Genomic DNA, 20,755 nt, shown 5'->3' on the forward strand with positions numbered 1-20,755 from the left:
GGACCCCCTGTCCCTTCATTCTGAATAGAATCAGGACCCCCTGTCCCTTCATTCTGAATAGAATCAGGACCCCATGTCCCTTCATTCTGAATAGAATCAGGACCCCCTGTCCCTCCATCCTGAATAGAATCAGGACCCCCTGTCCCTTCTGAATAGAATCAGGACCCCCTGTCCCTTCATTCTGAATAGAATCAGGACCCCATGTCCCTTCATTCTGAATAGGATCAGGACCCCCTGTCCCTCCATCCTGAATAGAATCAGGACCCCCTGTCCCTTCTGAATAGAATCAGGACCCCCTGTCCCTTCTGAATAGAATCAGGACCCCCTGTCCCTCCATCCTGAATAGAATCAGGACCCCCTGTCCCTCCATCCTGAATAGAATCAGGACCCCCTGTCCCTTCTGAATAGAATCAGGACCCCCTGTCCCTTCATTCTGAATAGAATCAGGACCCCCTGTCCCTCCATCCTGAATAGAATCAGGACCCCTGTCCCTTCTGAATAGAATCAGGACCCCCTGTCCCTCCATCCTGAATAGAATCAGGACCCCCGTCCCTTCTGAATAGAATCAGGACCCCCTGTCCCTTCATTCTGAATAGAATCAGGACCCCCTGTCCCTCCATCCTGAATAGAATCAGGACCCCCTGTCCCTTCTGAATAGAATCAGGACCCCCTGTCCCTTCATTCTGAATAGAATCAGGACCCCCGTCCCTTCATTCTGAATAGAATCAGGACCCCCTGTCCCTTCATTCTGAATAGAATCAGGACCCCCTGTCCCTTCATTCTGAATAGAATCAGGACCCCCTGTCCCTTCTGAATTGGATCAGGACCCCCTGTCCCTTCATTCTGAATAGAATCAGGACCCCCTGTCCCTTCATTCTGAATAGAATCAGGACCCCATGTCCCTTCATTCTGAATAGAATCAGGACCCCCTGTCCCTCCATCCTGAATAGAATCAGGACCCCCTGTCCCTTCTGAATAGAATCAGGACCCCCTGTCCCTTCATTCTGAATAGAATCAGGACCCCCTGTCCCTCCATCCTGAATAGAATCAGGACCCCCTGTCCCTTCTGAATAGAATCAGGACCCCCTGTCCCTTCATTCTGAATAGAATCAGGACCCCCTGTCCCTCCATCCTGAATAGAATCAGGACCCCCTGTCCCTTCTGAATAGAATCAGGACCCCCTGTCCCTCCATCCTGAATAAAATCAGGACCCCCTGTCCCTTCTGAATAGAATCAGGACCCCCTGTCCCTTCATTCTGAATAGAATCAGGACCCCCTGTCCATTCTGAATAGAATCAGGACCCCATGTCCCTTCATTCTGAATAGAATCAGGACCCCCTGTCCCTCCATCCTGAATAGAATCAGGACCCCCTGTCCCTTCTGAATAGAATCAGGACCCCCTGTCCCTTCATTCTGAATAGAATCAGGACCCCTGTCCCTTCTGAATAGAATCAGGACCCCCTGTCCCTTCATTCTGAATAGAATCAGGACCCCCTGTCCCTTCTGAATAGAATCAGGACCCCCTGTCCCTTCATTCTGAATAGAATCAGGACCCCCTGTCCCTCCATTCTGAATAGAATCAGGACCCCCTGTCCATTCTGAATAGAATCAGGACCCCCTGTCCCTCCCTTCTGAATAGAATCAGGACCCCCTGTCCCTTCTGAATAGAATCAGGACCCCCTGTCCCTCCCTTCTGAATAGAATCAGGACCCCCTGTCCCTCCCTTCTGAATAGGATCAGGACCCCCTGTCCCTACATTCTGAATAGGATCAGGACCCCCTGTCCCTACATTCTGAATAGGATCAGGACCCCCTGTCCCTACATTCTGAATAGGATCAGGACCCCCTGTCCCTACATTCTGAATAGGATCAGGACCCCCTGTCCCTTCATTCTGAATAGGATCAGGACCCCCTGTCCCTACATTCTGAATAGGATCAGGACCCCCTGTCCCTACATTCTGAATAGGATCAGGACCCCCTGTCCCTACATTCTGAATAGGATCAGGACCCCTGTCCCTTCTGAATAGGATCAGGACCCCTGTCCCTTCTGAATAGGATCAGGACCCCCTGTCCCTACATTCTGAATAGGATCAGGACCCCCTGTCCCTACATTCTGAATAGGATCAGGACCCCCTGTCCCTTCATTCTGAATAGGATCAGGACCCCCTGTCCCTTCTGAATAGGATCAGGACCCCCTGTCCATTCTGAATAGAATCAGGACCCCCTGTCCCTTCTGAATAGGATCAGGACCCCCTGTCCCTTCATTCTGAATAGAATCAGGACCCCCTGTCCCTCCATTCTGAATAGAATCAGGACCCCCTGTCCCTTCATTCTGAATAGAATCAGGACCCCCTGTCCCTTCATTCTGAATAGAATCAGGACCCCCTGTCCCTCCCTTCTGAATAGAATCAGGACCCCCTGTCTCTCCCTTCTGAATAGAATCAGGACCCCCTGTCTCTACATTCTGAATAGGATCAGGACCCCCAGTCCCTACATTCTGAATAGGATCAGGACCCCCTGTCCATTCTGAATAGGATCAGGACCCCCTGTCCATTCTGAATAGAATCAGGACCCCCTGTCCCTTCATTCTGAATAGAATCAGGACCCCCTGTTCCTTCATTCTGAATAGAATCAGGACCCCCTGTCCCTACATTCTGAATAGGATCAGGACCCCCTGTCCCTTCTGAATAGGATCAGGACCCCCTGTCCCTTCTGAATAGGATCAGGACCCCCTGTCCCTACATTCTGAATAGGATCAGGACCCCCTGTCCCTACATTCTGAATAGGATCAGGACCCCCTGTCCCTACATTCTGAATAGGATCAGGACCCCCTGTCCCTACATTCTGAATAGGACCAGGACCCCCTGTCCCTTCATTCTGAATAGGATCAGGACCCCCTGTCCCTACATTCTGAATAGGACCAGGACCCCCTGTCCCTTCATTCTGAATAGGATCAGGACCCCCTGTCCCTTCATTCTGAATAGGATCAGGACCCCCTGTCCCTTCTGAATAGGATCAGGACCCCCTGTCCCTTCATTCTGAATAGGATCAGGACCCCCTGTCCCTCCATTCTGAATAGAATCAGGACCCCCTGTCCCTCCATTCTGAATAGAATCAGGACCCCCTGTCCCTTCATTCTGAATAGAATCAGGACCCCCTGTCCCTTCATTCTGAATAGAATCAGGACCCCCTGTCCCTTCATTCTGAATAGAATCAGGACCCCCTGTCCCTCCCTTCTGAATAGAATCAGGACCCCCTGTCTCTCCCTTCTGAATAGGATCAGGACCCCCTGTCCCTACATTCTGAATAGGATCAGGACCCCCTGTCCCTTCTGAATAGGATCAGGACCCCCTGTCCATTCTGAATAGGATCAGGACCCCCTGTCCATTCTGAATAGGATCAGGACCCCCTGTCCATTCTGAATAGGATCAGGACCCCCTGTTCCTTCATTCTGAATAGAATCAGGACCCCCTGTTCCTTCATTCTGAATAGAATCAGGACCCCCTGTTCCTTCATTCTGAATAGAATCAGGACCCCCCGTCTCTACATTCTGAATAGGATCAGGACCCCCTGTCTCTACATTCTGAATAGGATCAGGACCCCCTGTCCCTACATTCTGAATAGGATCAGGACCCCCTGTCCCTACATTCTGAATAGGATCAGGACCCCCTGTCCCTACATTCTGAATAGGATCAGGACCCCCTGTCCCTACATTCTGAATAGGATCAGGACCCCCTGTCCCTACATTCTGAATAGGATCAGGACCCCCTGTCCCTACATTCTGAATAGGATCAGGACCCCCTGTCCCTACATTCTGAATAGGATCAGGACCCCCTGTCCCTACATTCTGAATAGGATCAGGACCCCCTGTCCCTACATTCTGAATAGGATCAGGACCCCCTGTCCCTACATTCTGAATAGGATCAGGACCCCCTGTCCCTTCATTCTGATCTGGTCCTAGATCAGCAATCCTATTCTGAGGTTTATGAATACGGTCCCGGAGAGGGCACTGTCCCAGCTGTGTCTGGTAGTAGAGACCTCATCTCTGAACAGAAGAGATACAATAAAATAACATGTATTCTTCAGTGTGAAATAAACAGGGAAGATCTGATACAGATGAAGTTAGTTATCTGTTAACTAACTTCAGCAGAAACATGACAATGAGGCTGATTATTATTTACATTCAAAACTAGATTCAACTAGTATAAGAGACACTGTAAATAGTAACTCCATGCACGTCCCCTCTGATGGTAACTCCCTCCAGCCATGCTTGAAGGAGAACAAACAGCAGAAGCAGGTAGAGAATTGACAAAACAATCAAGAACATATTTGGAATCTGACAGTGATGTCATCAGTCATGTGTGTGTTTCCCTGACGACGCGGCTGCGGTTGGCATGGAGCTGAGCCAGCTGGGATCTGAAGCCACCGCTCTTCTTCCTGGGCTCCTCCTCCTGTGGGGGCGTGGCCTCCCGCGGGGTTTCCATGGTAACGGCGGAAGGGACCACCTGGAAGGTGAGGACCCTGTGTGTACACTCCAGACTGCTGTCATCACTGTTCTCCTGCAGGTCACAACATACACAGTGGAGCGGTAAGGTTAACCCCATCCCCTGGCAGTTATGAAATCATTTCACTATCCAAACAGTATCACCAATGTGCGGCGGATATCCAGAATAAAAATGTATTCATTCATTAAAAACCGTTTGTAACCTGAGCACTGCTGCACGCGGAGGCTAGTGCTCTATTGCTGCGGAGGTGCTGGTGAGATGGGAGCAAGTAGACGGAGGCAGAGAGAGAAGCTACTGGGCTACAGCCAAGACGACCTCACATGTAGTGTATGTTGTGACCAGCAGGAGAACAGTGTGTGTATACAGATTGTATGTAGGCTTGTCTCCCATATGAACCTGCCCTTAGTGTCAGACTGGGTTCAAATGACTTCTGGTTCTTTTTTTCCTGTATTTGTCTGGTATGGTGTGCATGTATGTACAGTTGAAGTCGGAAGTTTACATACACTTAGGTTGGAGTCATTAAAACTAGTTTTTCAACAACTACACAAATGTATTGTTAACAAACTATAGTTGGTTAGTATATCTACATTGTGCATGACCCCCATTCATTTTTCCAACAATTGTTTACAGACAGATTATTTCACTGTATCACAATTCCAGTGGGTCAGAAGTTTACATACACTAAGTTGACTGTGCCTTTAAACAACTTGGAAAATTCCAGAAAATGATGTCATGGCTTTAGAAGCTTCTGATAGGCTAATTGACATTATTTGAGGTGTACCTGTAGATGTATTTCAAGGCCTACCTCTTTGCTTGACATCATGGGGAAATCAAAAGAAATCAGCCAAGACCTCAGAAAAAAACATTGCAGTCTGCTTCATCCTTGGACGCAATTTCCAAAAGCCTGAAGGTACCACGTTCATATGTACAAACAATAGTATGCAAGTATAAACACCATGGGACCACGCAGCCGTCATACCGCTCAGGAAGGAGACGCGTTCTGTCTCCTAGAGATCAACGTACTTTGGTGCGAAAAGTACAAATCAATCCCAGAACAATATCAATGGACCTTTTGAAGATGCTGGAGGAACCAGGTACAAAAGTATCTATATCCACAGTAAAACAAGTCCTATATCGACATAACCTGAAAAAAAAAATCCAGACTACAGTTTGCAACTGCACATAGGGACAAAGATAGTACCTTTTGGAGAAATGTCCTCTAGTCTGATGAAACAAAAATAGAAGAGTTTGGCCATAATGACCATCGTTATGTTTGGAAGAAAAAGGGGGAGGCTTGCAAGCCGAAGAACACCATCCCAACCGTGAATCACGGGGGTGGCAGCATCATGTTGTGGGGGTGCTTTGCTGCAGGAGGGACTGGTGCACTTCACAAAATAGATGATATCATGTGTATATATTGAAGCAACATCAAGACATCAGTCAGGAAGTTAAAGCTTGGTCGCAAATGGGTCTTCCAAATGGACAACGACCCCAAGCATACTTCCAAAGTTGTGGCAAAATGGCTTAAGGACCACAAAGTCAAGGTATTGGAATGGCCATCACAAAGCCCTGACCTCAATTCTATAGAAAATGTGTGGGCAGAACTGAAAAAGCGTGTGCGAGCAAGGAGGCCTACAAACCTGACTCAGTTACACCAGCTCTGTCAGGAGGAATGGGCCAAAATTCACCCAACTTATTGCGGGAAGCTTGTGGAAGGATTCCCGTAACGTTTGACCCAAGTTATACAATTTAAAGGCAATGCTACCAAATACTAATTGAGTGTATGTAAACTTCTGACCCACAGGGAATGAGATGGAAGAAATAAAAGCTGAAATAAATAATTCTCTACTATTATTCTGACATTTGACATTCTTAAAATTATTATTATTATTATATTATTATTATTAAAATAAAGTGGTGATCCTAACTGACCTAAGACAGGGATTTATAATAGGATTAAACGTCAGGAATTGTGAAAAACGTACTTTAAATGTATTTGGCTAAAGTGTATGTAGACTTCTGATTAATTCATTCATTCATGTAGCACCCACAATGTTATTCAGCAGGTCATGGGCTAGAGTAGCTATTTAGCTAGCTAGGCTAATTGAGGCCACATTTGGTGCTTTCTCCACAACCCCATACAGAAAACACAACAGCCTACATGTTGGTGCTCGTTGTAGCCATTTAACTCCATCTTGCATCGCCTTCGTGAACTGTCACTCCACTTGGTACACATTGAGTCTCTTTGCTGCTTTGATAGGCCAACATAAACAACAAGCTAGACAGGTGAAGGCTACCGGAATTATTATGGGGCGTACCTCATACAAACTACACTGAAAAGTGCGTGATTTTATTAACTTCATCATTTCAAATGTCATTGTATATCCCTGTATGTAACAATGTCACATGGATATTAGAATTTCATTTAGACAAAGGCCAGTGTTATTAAAGACCAGTGTTATTAAAGGCCAGTGTTATCTGTTATTAAAGGCCAGTGTTATCAAAGGCCAGTGTTATCAAAGACCAGTGTTATCAAAGACCAGTGTTATCAAAGGCCAGTGTTATCAAAGGCCAGTGTTATCAAAGGCCAGTGTTATCTGTTATTAAATGCCAGTGTTATTAAAGGCCAGTGTTATCAAAGGCCAGTGTTATTAAAGGCCAGTGTTATCAAAGACCAGTGTTATCAAAGACCAGTGTTATTAAAGGCCAGTGTTATCAAAGGCCAGTGTTATCAAAGGCCAGTGTTATCAAAGGCCAGTGTTATCAAAGGCCAGTGTTATCAAAGGCCAGTGTTATCAAAGGCCAGTGTTATCAAAGGCCAGTGTTATCAAAGGCCAGTGTTATTAAAGGCCAGTGTTATCAAAGACCAGTGTTATCAAAGACCAGTGTTATCTGTTATTAAAGACCAGTGTTATTAAAGGCCAGTGTTATTAAAGGCCAGTGTTATTAAAGACCAGTGTTATTAAAGACCAGTGTTATTAAAGACCAGTGTTATTAAAGACCAGTGTTATCAAAGACCAGTGTTATCAAAGACCAGTGTTATCAAAGACCAGTGTTATCAAAGGCCAGTGTTATCAAAGGCCAGTGTTATCAAAGGCCAGTGTTATCTGTTATTAAATGCCAGTGTTATTAAAGGCCAGTGTTATCAAAGGCCAGTGTTATCAAAGACCAGTGTTATCAAAGGCCAGTGTTATCTGTTATTAAATGCCAGTGTTATTAAAGGCCAGTGTTATCAAAGGCCAGTGTTATCAAAGACCAGTGTTATCAAAGACCAGTGTTATTAAAGGCCAGTGTTATCTGTTATTAAAGGCCAGTGTTATTAAAGACCAGTGTTATCTGTTATTAAAGGCCAGTGTTATTAAAGGCCAGTGTTATCAAAGGCCAGTGTTATCAAAGGCCAGTGTTATCAAAGGCCAGTGTTATCAAAGGCCAGTGTTATCAAAGGCCAGTGTTATCAAAGGCCAGTGTTATCAAAGACCAGTGTTATCAAAGGCCAGTGTTATCAAAGGCCAGTGTTATCAAAGGCCAGTGTTATCTGTTATTAAATGCCAGTGTTATTAAAGGCCAGTGTTATCAAAGGCCAGTGTTATTAAAGGCCAGTGTTATCAAAGACCAGTGTTATCAAAGACCAGTGTTATTAAAGGCCAGTGTTATCTGTTATTAAAGGCCAGTGTTATTAAAGACCAGTGTTATCTGTTATTAAAGGCCAGTGTTATTAAAGGCCAGTGTTATTAAAGGCCAGTGTTATTAAAGGCCAGTGTTATCAAAGGCCAGTGTTATCAAAGGCCAGTGTTATCAAAGGCCAGTGTTATCAAAGGCCAGTGTTATCAAAGGCCAGTGTTATTAAAGACCAGTGTTATCAAAGGCCAGTGTTATTAAAGGCCAGTGTTATCAAAGACCAGTGTTATCAAAGACCAGTGTTATCTGTTATTAAAGACCAGTGTTATTAAAGACCAGTGTTATTAAAGGCCAGTGTTATTAAAGACCAGTGTTATTAAAGACCAGTGTTATTAAAGACCAGTGTTATTAAAGACCAGTGTTATTAAAGACCAGTGTTATTAAAGACCAGTGTTATTAAAGACCAGTGTTATCAAAGACCAGTGTTATCAAAGACCAGTGTTATCAAAGGCCAGTGTTATCAAAGGCCAGTGTTATTAAAGGCCAGTGTTATCTGTTATTAAAGGCCAGTGTTATTAAAGAACAGTGTTATCTGTTATTAAAGGCCAGTGTTATTAAAGGCCAGTGTTATTAAAGGCCAGTGTTATTAAAGGCCAGTGTTATTAAAGGCCAGTGTTATTAAAGGCCAGTGTTATTAAAGGCCAGTGTTATCTGTTATTAAAGGCCAGTGTTATTAAAGACCAGTGTTATCTGTTATTAAAGGCCAGTGTTATTAAAGGCCAGTGTTATTAAAGGCCAGTGTTATTAAAGGCCAGTGTTATCAAAGGCCAGTGTTATCAAAGGCCAGTGTTATCAAAGGCCAGTGTTATCAAAGGCCAGTGTTATCAAAGGCCAGTGTTATCAAAGGCCAGTGTTATCAAAGGCCAGTGTTATCAAAGGCCAGTGTTATCAAAGGCCAGTGTTATTAAAGGCCAGTGTTATCAAAGACCAGTGTTATCAAAGACCAGTGTTATCTGTTATTAAAGACCAGTGTTATTAAAGACCAGTGTTATTAAAGGCCAGTGTTATTAAAGGCCAGTGTTATTAAAGACCAGTGTTATTAAAGACCAGTGTTATTAAAGACCAGTGTTATTAAAGACCAGTGTTATTAAAGACCAGTGTTATCAAAGGCCAGTGTTATTAAAGACCAGTGTTATCAAAGACCAGTGTTATCTGTTATTAAAGACCAGTGTTATTAAAGGCCAGTGTTATTAAAGGCCAGTGTTATTAAAGACCAGTGTTATTAAAGACCAGTGTTATTAAAGACCAGTGTTATTAAAGACCAGTGTTATTAAAGGCCAGTGTTATTAAAGACCAGTGTTATTAAAGACCAGTGTTATCAAAGACCAGTGTTATCAAAGACCAGTGTTATCAAAGGCCAGTGTTATCAAAGGCCAGTGTTATTAAAGGCCAGTGTTATCTGTTATTAAAGGCCAGTGTTATTAAAGAACAGTGTTATCTGTTATTAAAGGCCAGTGTTATTAAAGGCCAGTGTTATTAAAGGCCAGTGTTATTAAAGGCCAGTGTTATTAAAGGCCAGTGTTATTAAAGGCCAGTGTTATTAAAGGCCAGTGTTATTAAAGGCCAGTGTTATTAAAGGCCAGTGTTATTAAAGGCCAGTGTTATTAAAGACCAGTGTTATTAAAGACCAGTGTTATTAAAGACCAGTGTTATCAAAGACCAGTGTTATCAAAGACCAGTGTTATCAAAGACCAGTGTTATTAAAGGCCAGTGTTATTAAAGGCCAGTGTTATCTGTTATTAAAGGCCAGTGTTATTAAAGGCCAGTGTTATCTGTTATTAAAGGCCAGTGTTATTAAAGGCCAGTGTTATTAAAGGCCAGTGTTATTAAAGGCCAGTGTTATTAAAGGCCAGTGTTATTAAAGGCCAGTGTTATTAAAGACCAGTGTTATTAAAGACCAGTGCTATCAAAGGCCAGTGCTATTAAAGGCCCGTGCTATTAAAGACCAGTGTTATTAAAGGCCAGTGTTATTAAAGGCCAGTGTTATTAAAGACCAGTGTTATTAAAGACCAGTGTTATCTGTTATTAAAGACCAGTGTTATTAAAGACCAGTGTTATTAAAGACCAGTGTTATTAAAGACCAGTGTTATTAAAGGCCAGTGTTATTAAAGGCCAGTGTTATTAAAGACCAGTGTTATTAAAGGCCAGTGTTATTAGTGTTAAAGACCAGTGTTATTAAAGGCCAGTGTTATTAAAGGCCAGTGTTATCTGTTATTAAAGACCAGTGTTATTAAAGGCCAGTGTTATTAAAGACCAGTGTTATTAAAGACCAGTGTTATTAAAGACCAGTGTTATTAAAGACCAGTGTTATCAAAGACCAGTGTTATCAAAGACCAGTGTTATCAAAGGCCAGTGTTATCAAAGGCCAGTGTTATCTGTTATTAAAGGCCAGTGTTATTAAAGGCCAGTGTTAAAGGCCAGTGTTATTAAAGACCAGTGTTATCTGTTATTAAAGTTATTAAAGGCCAGTGTTATTAAAGGCCAGTGTTATTAAAGGCCAGTGTTATTAAAGGCCAGTGTTATTAAAGGCCAGTGTTATTAAAGGCCAGTGTTATCTGTTATTAAAGGCCAGTGTTATTAAAGGCCAGTGTTATTAAAGACCAGTGTTATCAAAGACCAGTGTTATTAAAGGCCAGTGTTATCAAAGGCCAGTGTTATCAAAGGCCAGTGTTATCAAAGGCCAGTGTTATTAAAGGCCAGTGTTATTAAAGGCCAGTGTTATTAAAGGCCAGTGTTATCTGTTATTAAAGACCAGTGTTATTAAAGACCAGTGTTATTAAAGGCCAGTGTTATTAAAGACCAGTGTTATTAAAGGCCAGTGTTATTAAAGACCAGTGTTATTAAAGACCAGTGTTATTAAAGGCCAGTGTTATTAAAGGCCAGTGTTATTAAAGGCCAGTGTTATCAAAGACCAGTGTTATCTGTTATTAAAGGCCAGTGTTATCAAAGGCCAGTGTTATTAAAGGCCAGTGTTATTAAAGGCCAGTGTTATTAAAGGCCAGTGTTATTAAAGGCCAGTGTTATCAAAGGCCAGTGTTATCAAAGGCCAGTGTTATTAAAGGCCAGTGTTATTAAAGGCCAGTGTTATCTGTTATTAAAGGCCAGTGTTATCAAAGGCCAGTGTTATCAAAGGCCAGTGTTATCAAAGGCCAGTGTTATCAAAGGCCAGTGTTATCAAAGGCCAGTGTTATCAAAGGCCAGTGTTATCAAAGGCCAGTGTTATCAAAGGCCAGTGTTATCAAAGGCCAGTGTTATTAAAGGCCAGTGTTCAAAGACCAGTGTTATCAAGGCCAGTGTTATCTGTTATTAAAGACCAGTGTTATTAAAGGCCAGTGTTATTAAAAGTGGCCAGTGTTATAAAGACCAGTGTTATTAAAGACCAGTGTTATTAAAGACCAGTGTTATTAAAGGCCAGTGTTTCAAAGACCAGTGTTATTAAAGGCCAGTGTTATCAAAGGCCAGTGTTATAAAGGCCAGTGTTATTAAAGGCCAGTGTTATTAAAGGCCAGTGTTATCAGTGTTATTAAAGGCCAGTGTTAAGTGCCAGTGTTATTAAAGGCCAGTGTTATTAAAGGCCAGTGTTATCAGTGTTATTAAAGGCCAGTGTGTTATCAAAGACCAGTGTTATTAAAGACCAGTGTTATAAAGGCCAGTGTTATTAAAGGCCAGTGTTATTAAAGACCAGTGTTATTAAAGACCAGTGTTATCTGTTATTAAAGACCAGTGTTATTAAAGACCAGTGTTATTAAAGCCAGTGTTATTAAAGCCAGTGTTATCAAAGGCCAGTGTTATCAAAGGCCAGTGTTATCAAAGGCCAGTGTTATTAAAGGCCAGTGTTATTAAAGGCCAGTGTTATTAAAGGCCAGTGTTATCAAAGGCCAGTGTTATTAAAGGCCAGTGTTATTAAAGGCCAGTGTTATCAAAAAGTGTTATCAAAGACCAGTGTTATTAAAGACCAGTGTTATTAAAGGCCAGTGTTATTAAAGACCAGTGTTAAAGACCAGTGTTATCAAAGACCAGTGTTATTAAAGACCAGTGTTATTAAAGACCAGTGTTATCAAAGACCAGTGTTATCAAAGACCAGTGTTATCAAAGGCCAGTGTTATCAAAGGCCAGTGTTATCAGTGTTATTAAAGGCCAGTGTTATCAAAGGCCAGTGTTATTCAAAGGCCAGTGTTATTAAAGGCCAGTGTTATCTGTTATTAAAAGGCCAGTGTTATTAAAGTTATTAAAGGCCAGTGTTATTAAAGGCCAGTGTTATTAAAAGTGTTATTAAAGGCCAGTGTTATTAAAGGCCAGTGTTATTAAAGGCCAGTGTTATTAAAGACCAGTGTTATTAAAGGCCAGTGTTATTAAAGGCCAGTGTTATTAAAGACCAGTGTTATTAAAAGTGGCCAGTGTTATCAAAGACCAGTGTTATTAAAGGCCAGTGTTATTAAAGGCCAGTGTTATCAAAGACCAGTGTGTTATTCAAAGACCAGTGTTATTAAAAGGCCAGTGTTATTAAAGGCCAGTGTTATCAAAGGCCAGTGTTATATTAAAGTTATCTGTTATTAAAGGCCAGTGTTATTAAAGACCAGTGTTATTAAAGACCAGTGTTATTAAAGGCCAGTGTTATTAAAGGCCAGTGTTATTAAAGACCAGTGTTATTAAAGGCCAGTGTTATCTGTTATTAAAGGCCAGTGTTATTAAAGGCCAGTGTTATTAAAGGCCAGTGTTATCAAAGACCAGTGTTATTAAAGGCCAGTGTTATTAAAGGCCAGTGTTATCAGTGTTAAAGGCCAGTGTTATTCATTAAAGGCCAGTGTTATTAAAGGCCAGTGTTATTAAAGACCAGTGTTATTAAAGGCCAGTGTTATTAAAGGCCAGTGTTATTAAAGACCAGTGTTATCAAAGGCCAGTGTTATTAAAGGCCAGTGTTATTAAAGGCCAGTGTTATTAAAGGCCAGTGTTATTAAAGGCCAGTGTTATCTGTTATTAAAGGCCAGTGTTATTAAAGGCCAGTGTTAAAGGCCAGTTATTAAAGGCCAGTGTTATTAAAGGCCAGTGTTATTAAAGGCCAGTGTTATTAAAGGCCAGTGTTATCAGTGTTTCAAAGGCCAGTGTTATCAAAGGCCAGTGTTATCAAAGGCCAGTGTTATTAAAGGCCAGTGTTATCAAAGGCCAGTGTTATCAAAGGCCAGTGTTATCAAAGGCCAGTTCAAAGGCCAGTGTTATTAAAGGCCAGTGTTATCAAAGGCCAGTGTTATTAAAGACCAGTGTTATCTGTTATTAAAGACCAGTGTTATTAAAAGTGTTATTAAAGGCCAGTGTTATTAAAGACCAGTGTTATTAAAGACCAGTGTTATTAAAGACCAGTGTTATTAAAGACCAGTGTTATTAAAGACCAGTGTTATCAAAAAGTTATCCAGTGTTATCAAAGGCCAGTGTTATCAAAGGCCAGTGTTATCTGTTATTAAATGCCAGTGTTATTAAAGGCCAGTGTTATCAAAGGCCAGTGTTATTAAAGGCCAGTGTTATCAAAGACCAGTGTTATCAAGACCAGTGTTATTAAAGGCCAGTGTTAAAGGCCAGTGTTATTAAAGACCAGTGTTATCTGTTATTAAAGGCCAGTGTTATTAAAGGCCAGTGTTATTAAAGGCCAGTGTTATTAAAGGCCAGTGTTATTAAAGGCCAGTGTTATCAAAGGCCAGTGTTATCAAAGGCCAGTGTTATCAAAGGCCAGTGTTATTAAAGACCAGTGTTATTAAAGGCCAGTGTGTTATTCAAAGGCCAGTGTTATTAAAGGCCAGTGTTTCAAAGACCAGTGTTAAAGACCAGTTATCTGTTATTAAAGACCAGTGTTATTAAAGGCCAGTGTTATTAAAGGCCAGTGTTATTAAAGACCAGTGTTATTAAAGACCAGTGTTATTAAAGACCAGTGTTATTAAAGACCAGTGTTATCAAAGACCAGTGTTATCAAAGACCAGTGTTATCAAAGGCCAGTGTTATCAAAGGCCAGTGTTATTAAAGGCCAGTGTTATCAAAGACCAGTGTTATTAAAGGCCAGTGTTATTAAAGGCCAGTGTTATCTGTTATTAAAGGCCAGTGTTATTAAAGACCAGTGTTATCTGTTATTAAAGGCCAGTGTTATTAAAGGCCAGTGTTATTAAAGGCCAGTGTTATTAAAGGCCAGTGTTATTAAAGGCCAGTGTTATTAAAGGCCAGTGTTATTAAAGGCCAGTGTTATCAAAGGCCAGTGTTATTAAAGGCCAGTGTTATTAAAGACCAGTGTTATCAAAGACCAGTGTTATTAAAGGCCAGTGTTATTAAAGGCCAGTGTTATTAAAGGCCAGTGTTATCTGTTATTAAAGGCCAGTGTTATTAAAGGCCAGTGTTATCTGTTATTAAAGGCCAGTGTTATTAAAGGCCAGTGTTATTAAAGGCCAGTGTTATTAAAGGCCAGTGTTATTAAAGACCAGTGCTATCAAAGGCCAGTGCTATTAAAGGCCAGTGCTATTAAAGGCCAGTGTTATCAAAGACCAGTGTTATTAAAGGCCAGTGTTATTAAAGGCCAGTGTTATTAAAGACCAGTGTTATCTGTTATTAAAGACCAGTGTTATTAAAGACCAGTGTTATTAAAGACCAGTGTTATTAAAGACCAGTGTTATTAAAGGCCAGTGTTATTAAAGGCCAGTGTTATTAAAGGCCAGTGTTATTAAAGGCCAGTGTTATTAAAGGCCAGTGTTATCAAAGACCAGTGTTATTAAAGGCCAGTGTTATTAAAGGCCAGTGTTATCTGTTATTAAAGACCAGTGTTATTAAAGGCCAGTGTTATTAAAGACCAGTGTTATTAAAGACCAGTGTTATTAAAGACCAGTGTTATTAAAGACCAGTGTTATTAAAGACCAGTGTTATCAAAGACCAGTGTTATCAAAGGCCAGTGTTATCAAAGGCCAGTGTTATCAAAGGCCAGTGTTATCTGTTATTAAAGGCCAGTGTTATTAAAGGCCAGTGTTAAAGGCCAGTGTTATTAAAGGCCAGTGTTATCAAAGGCCAGTGTTATTAAAGACCAGTGTTATTAAAGACCAGTGTTATCTGTTATTAAAGACCAGTGTTATTAAAGGCCAGTGTTATTAAAGGCCAGTGTTATTAAAGGCCAGTGTTATTAAAGGCCAGTGTTATCTGTTATTAAAGGCCAGTGTTATTAAAGGCCAGTGTTATTAAAGACCAGTGTTATCTGTTATTAAAGGCCAGTGTTATTAAAGGCCAGTGTTATTAAAGACCAGTGTTATCAAAGACCAGTGTTATCAAAGGCCAGTGTTATCAAAGGCCAGTGTTATCAAAGGCCAGTGTTATTAAAGGCCAGTGTTATTAAAGGCCAGTGTTATCTGTTATTAAAGACCAGTGTTATTAAAGACCAGTGTTATTAAAGACCAGTGTTATTAAAGGCCAGTGTTATTAAAGGCCAGTGTTATCAAAGACCAGTGTTATCAAAGACCAGTGTTATTAAAGGCCAGTGTTATTAAAGGTCAGTGTTATTAAAGACCAGTGTTATTAAAGACCAGTGTTATTAAAGGCCAGTGTTATTAAAGGCCAGTGTTATCAAAGGCCAGTGTTATCAATAATATATGCCATTTAGCAGACGCTTTTATCCAAAGCGACTTACAGTCATGTGTGCATACATTCTACGTATGGGTGGTCCCGGGAATCGAACCCACTACGCTGGCGTTACAAGCGCCATGCTCTACCAACTGAGCCACAGAAGGACCACTGTTATCAAAGACCAGTGTTATCAAAGACCAGTGTTATCTGTTATTAAAGGCCAGTGTTATCAAAGGCCAGTGTTATTAAAGGCCAGTGTTATTAAAGGCCAGTGTTATCAAAGGCCAGTGTTATCAAAGGCCAGTGTTATCAAAGGCCAGTGTTATCAAAGACCAGTATCTGTTATTAAAGGCCAGTGTTATCAAAGACCAGTGTTATTAAAGGCCAGTGTTATTCAAGACCAGTGTTATTCAAGACCAGTGTTATTCAAGACCAGTGTTATCTGTTATTAAAGACCAGTGTTATCAAAGACCAGTGTTATCAAAGGCCAGTGTTATTAAAGGCCAGTGTTATCAAAGGCCAGTGTTATTAAAGGCCAGTGTTATCAAAGACCAGTGTTATCTGTTATTAAAGGCCAGTGTTATCAAAGGCCAGTGTTATTAAAGGCCAGTGTTATTAAAGGCCAGTGTTATCAAAGGCCAGTGTTATCAAAGGCCAGTGTTATCAAAGGCCAGTGTTATTAAAGGCCAGTGTTATTCAAGACCAGTGTTATTCAAGACCAGTGTTATTCAAGACCAGTGTTATTCAAGACCAGTGTTATCTGTTATTAAAGACCAGTGTTATCAAAGACCAGTGTTATCAAAGGCCAGTGTTATTAAAGGCCAGTGTTATCAAAGACCAGTGTTATCAAAGACCAGTGTTATCAAAGGCCAGTGTTATTAAAGGCCAGTGTTATCAAAGGCCAGTGTTATTAAAGGCCAGTGTTATTAAAGGCCAGTGTTATCTGTTATTAAAGGCCAGTGTTATTAAAGGCCAGTGTTATTAAAGGCCAGTGTTATCTGTTATTAAAGGCCAGTGTTATTAAAGGCCAGTGTTATTAAAGGCCAGTGTTATCTGTTATTAAAGGCCAGTGTTATTAAAGGCCAGTGTTATTAAAGACCAGTGTTATTAAAGACCTATACATTTGATTTGTTCACAGAAGCGCTAGATAGAACTTTGTGAAATAACGCAAATCTGGGCTACCTACCGCCTTTTCATCAGGATCGCTATGGAGAGCGCTGCTATGGAGACCACTGCGTTTGAGACTGTTGCTTTGGATGCATGTTCCTGCCCTCTGACGACTTCCTCTGGACCTCTTCTTCCTCTTCCTCCCTTTGCTCACAGCCTGGTTCTCATATCTCCCCAGGTTCCTACACACAAGGTGTTTGTTACTCCAGTGAGTGAGTGAGTGAGTGTGTGTGTGTGTTAAATTGAACCTTTATTTAACTGTGTTACCTCAGGTTGTGAGTGTGTGTTACCTCTGTAGGAAAATGTGTGGTCTGGAGCAGGCTGGCTGTTCTCCCCTGGTCTGCTCTCTGTGTCTAATCCGGCCCAGATGGATCCACAGCCTCCTGATAGCAACAGCAGTACTGTGGGTTACTTACTTACTTACTTACTTACACACACACATTCCTCTCTCTTACCCTTTAATGTTCTGTGGTCTTCTGGGTGTCCACTTCTTCATGAGAACCCATTGGTCACATGACAAGGAAGTGGGATCTGATAGACCAATCAGAGAGAATGTCTATTAGAATCAGACATCTGCTCAGTAGGTTTGTTTTGCTCGGTACAGGACTTCTCTGACAGGGTGGGTGTGTTTGTGTATATTCACCATTGTCTGTTAGTTTGTCCAGCGGAGTGGGTCTTCCCCTCTGGGCTTCTCTGTGAAGTCTCTGACATGTCAAACACAGACCAGGGGGAAGAGTTAGTGGAGTGCCTTGAACCATGAAGGAGGGGCCAGAGACAATGCTGTCCAATGAGCAGCAGGATTCAGCGTCTGACTCTACGCCTCTTTCCATCTGCCCTGTCACCTTTCCACCAATCACAGCCTTCCCCTGGCTGACTGACAGCTCTAGCGGTGGTGACCCACATTCTGAGACACTGTGGTTTCCATGGTGATGGTCAATCAGATCAAGATCCGTGGCCTCGTCTGAGATCACGATGCTTGAGTCAGCAGAGTCCCAGTTCGGCCCTGTCCCTTCACCCTGCCCTCGCCGCCTACTACTACTCCTCCTCCTCGGCTGGGCAGCAGGGTCACTGGAGCCCCAGGCTTCAGAAGCCTTGGTGGAGGCTGAGCGACTCAGTCTGGATGGACGCATGGAGCTTCCCCACCTCACACAATACTGCAGATTCACCTGCAACACAGGGAGATCTTTACACACACAAACCTTGCAGTGGGTAACTAGCAGATTGGGAGGGGTGTTGTTAAAGTAACGGCCCAGTGTTTCCAGATTTCTATGAAATATGACCTATAATTACTTACAATACCAAAAAAACATTGTTTTTCATTTCAAATGAGGGAGGTGTTTTAAACAATGGAAGTGTAAAACATCTACCTGCAAAACAACAGAACCATTCTCACAGACCCAATTCCTGTATTTTACAGGGTCTGAAAATGCAGCAATCTTGACTAGTTCTTTAGGTGGGTTTTAAATGTGTCATGTTTTTCTTTCTTCTTACCACTATCCCTTTCAATTACACAAAAAAGCAGCCATAAATGTGTGAGATTTTGGTATGTGTATGATATAGTTAAAGACAACGATTTGTGAACTTTGCCTGTTGAAAAGCGATATCCCAAGTATAAATACTGTAAAGTACACACACTAAAGGGTAAAACAATATGTTGAGTAAAAGGGTTCAGAAATGTGCAAACTTCAAGGTGTTGGGGATCAATGAAGAGGAACTTCTGCTGTCATGACTTACCAGGACCACCTATTCAGATGTGCCTTTTGTTAACTAAACAAGGTGTTAAATGGAGGTGAAAAGGAGACACGAGTGGTACTTTAATGTTGTGCTTCTAGCTGCCTACCCTGATGTAGCCACCGGTCTCACCTCCTTGACTTCCTTGGTCTGTCGAATATTGAGACCTGTGAATAAAAGGACCAGCAGTTTGCTGCTAGCTAACTAGCCATTGCCACTAACGTTTCTTCCGTCTGTTGTTGCTAACATGCTGCTAGCTAACTAGCTATTGCCACTAACGTTACTTCCTTCTGTGGTTGTTGCTAACATGCTGCTAGCTAACTAGCTATTGCCACTAACGCTACTTCCATCTGTGGTTGTTGCTAACATGCTGCTAGCTAACTAGCTATTGCCACTAACGCTACTTCCATCTGTGGTTGTTGCTAACATACTGCTAGCTAACTAGCTATTGCCACTAACGTTACTTCCTTCTGTGGTTGTTGCTAACATGCTGCTAGCTAACTAGCTATTGCCACTAACGCTACTTCCATCTGTGGTTGTTGCTAACATGCTGCTAGCTAACTAGCCATTGCCACTAACGTTACTTCCTTCTGTGGTTGTTGCTAACATGCTGCTAGCTAACTAAAGTAAATGACTGCACTGAAATCTTACCAGCTAGCTAGAACAAATGTCCGAGCCAAACCAAGTGATCTGCCTGGGATAGGTACAACACAACCTACAAAAACCTATACAGTAGCTAGTTAACTAAGCTAACTCAGTTAGCTAACAGTTTGTTGTGTTTATGTTAGCCATCAGCGTCAAAAACAGTTACTGCATTAGCTGGCTAAAAGTTACTTACTGAGTCTCAAAATGTTCATAGTCTATCCGCTTAGAAAGAATCATCTCCGAGGTGTCCTGCTTTGAGCTTTTGCTAACTACCGTAACAAGATGTTTGAAAGTAACGGACGGCGAAGGAAAGCGGATTTCGGTTAGGACCGAGGCGGATTTCGGTTAGGACCGAGGCGGATTTCGGTTAGGACCGAGGCAGATTTCGGTTAGGACCGAGGCGGATTTCGGTTAGGACCGAGGCGGATTTCGGTTAGGACCGAGGCGGATTTCGGTTAGGACCGAGGCGGATTTCGGTTAGGACCGAGGCGGATTTCGGTTAGGACCGAGGCGGATTTCAGTTAGGACCGAGGCAGATTTCAGTTAGGACCGAGGCAGATTTCAGTTAGGACCGAGGCAGATTTCAGTTAGGACCGAGGCAGATTTCAGTTAGGACCGAGGCAGATTTCAGTTAGGACCGAGGCAGATTTCAGTTAGCTTCGAGGCAGCAACAACTCACCTCTCTCGCGCAAAACTCACATCAAACTTCAGCACATGCGCACGGGTGACGTGTTGTTCGCCAACGAAAGGCTCTTTTTTTTTTTTGACCGGCTCTTTCTGATGCACGTCGAGAACCGAATAGCATTGTGTGAACGAGCCGTTCATACGAATCCCTGCTCTGCATTCTACTGCTTTTTCAGCTAAAAAAAACAAACAATGTTTTTCTGCAGATAAATTACAACATAGGTATCTAAAGTGGGCGAATCGTCACTGCAGAAACAATACATTGTGTCAATCTGGTCCACTCTGATTTTTTTCAATGCATAAAAACAGATACACAATCGAGAGCATCCTGTCTTCAACTGCACCGCCCACAACCGTAAGGCTCTCCAGAGGGTAGTGAGGACTGCACAACGCATCACCGGGGGCAAACTACCTGCCCTCCAGGACACCTACACCACCCGATGTCACAGGAAGGTCATAAAGATCATCAAGGACAACAACCACCTGAGCCACTGCCTGTTCACCCCGCTACCATACAGAAGGCAAGAGACTGAAGAACAGCTTCTATCTCAAGGCCATCAGACTGTTAAACAGCCATCACTAACTCAGAGAGACTGCTGCCCACATTGAGACCCAATCACTGGCCACTTTAATAAATGGATCACTAGTCACTTTAAATAATGCCACTTTAATAATGTTTACATATCTTATATTACTCATATCACATGTATATACTGTATTTTATATCTATTGCATCTTGCCTATTTATTTTTTTATTTCACC

The 20,755-nt window shown here is 42.1% G+C and overlaps 1 protein-coding gene across 3 annotated transcripts; it reads right to left on the reverse strand.

Annotated features, from left to right (window-relative positions):
- Window positions 1-4,058: 4,058 nt before the first annotated feature.
- si:ch211-227n13.3 (uncharacterized) lies at window positions 4,059-20,129 on the reverse strand. 3 transcript variants are annotated; one of them, XM_052462750.1, is made up of 7 exons: window positions 19,503-20,097; window positions 18,774-18,831; window positions 17,577-18,099; window positions 17,389-17,464; window positions 17,224-17,316; window positions 16,953-17,115; window positions 4,059-4,558 (listed from the first exon to the last, which is right to left on the reverse strand). In XM_052462750.1, exons 1-7 carry the CDS (start codon window positions 19,544-19,546, stop codon window positions 4,355-4,357), a joined length of 1,161 nt encoding a protein of 386 aa, XP_052318710.1. In that variant the 5' UTR covers window positions 19,547-20,097; the 3' UTR covers window positions 4,059-4,354. The 3 variants fall into 3 exon arrangements, with proteins under 3 accessions (XP_052318710.1, XP_035622446.1, XP_052318711.1); XM_035766553.2 differs by lacking the exon at window positions 18,774-18,831 and having other exon boundaries at window positions 19,989-20,129; XM_052462751.1 differs by lacking the exon at window positions 18,774-18,831 and having other exon boundaries at window positions 19,503-20,079.
- Window positions 20,130-20,755: the final 626 nt, after the last annotated feature.

This window comes from Oncorhynchus keta, chromosome 15 (genome assembly GCF_023373465.1).
Source record: "Oncorhynchus keta strain PuntledgeMale-10-30-2019 chromosome 15, Oket_V2, whole genome shotgun sequence".
Classification (NCBI taxonomy): domain Eukaryota; kingdom Metazoa; phylum Chordata; class Actinopteri; order Salmoniformes; family Salmonidae; genus Oncorhynchus; species Oncorhynchus keta.

Bases quoted from the DNA above. Each gene is read 5' to 3' on its own strand.
- si:ch211-227n13.3 (XM_052462750.1), bottom strand. From the start codon at position 19,546: ATGATTCTTTCTAAGCGGATAGACTATGAACATTTTGAGACTCA. The intron at 17,317-17,388 runs GTAAGAGAGAGG...TGTTGCTATCAG, and splicing joins AGACCACAGAACATTAAAGG to GAGGCTGTGGATCCATCTGG. The intron at 4,559-16,952 runs GTAGGTAGCCCA...TGTGACCTGCAG, and splicing joins GCGATCCTGATGAAAAGGCG to GAGAACAGTGATGACAGCAG.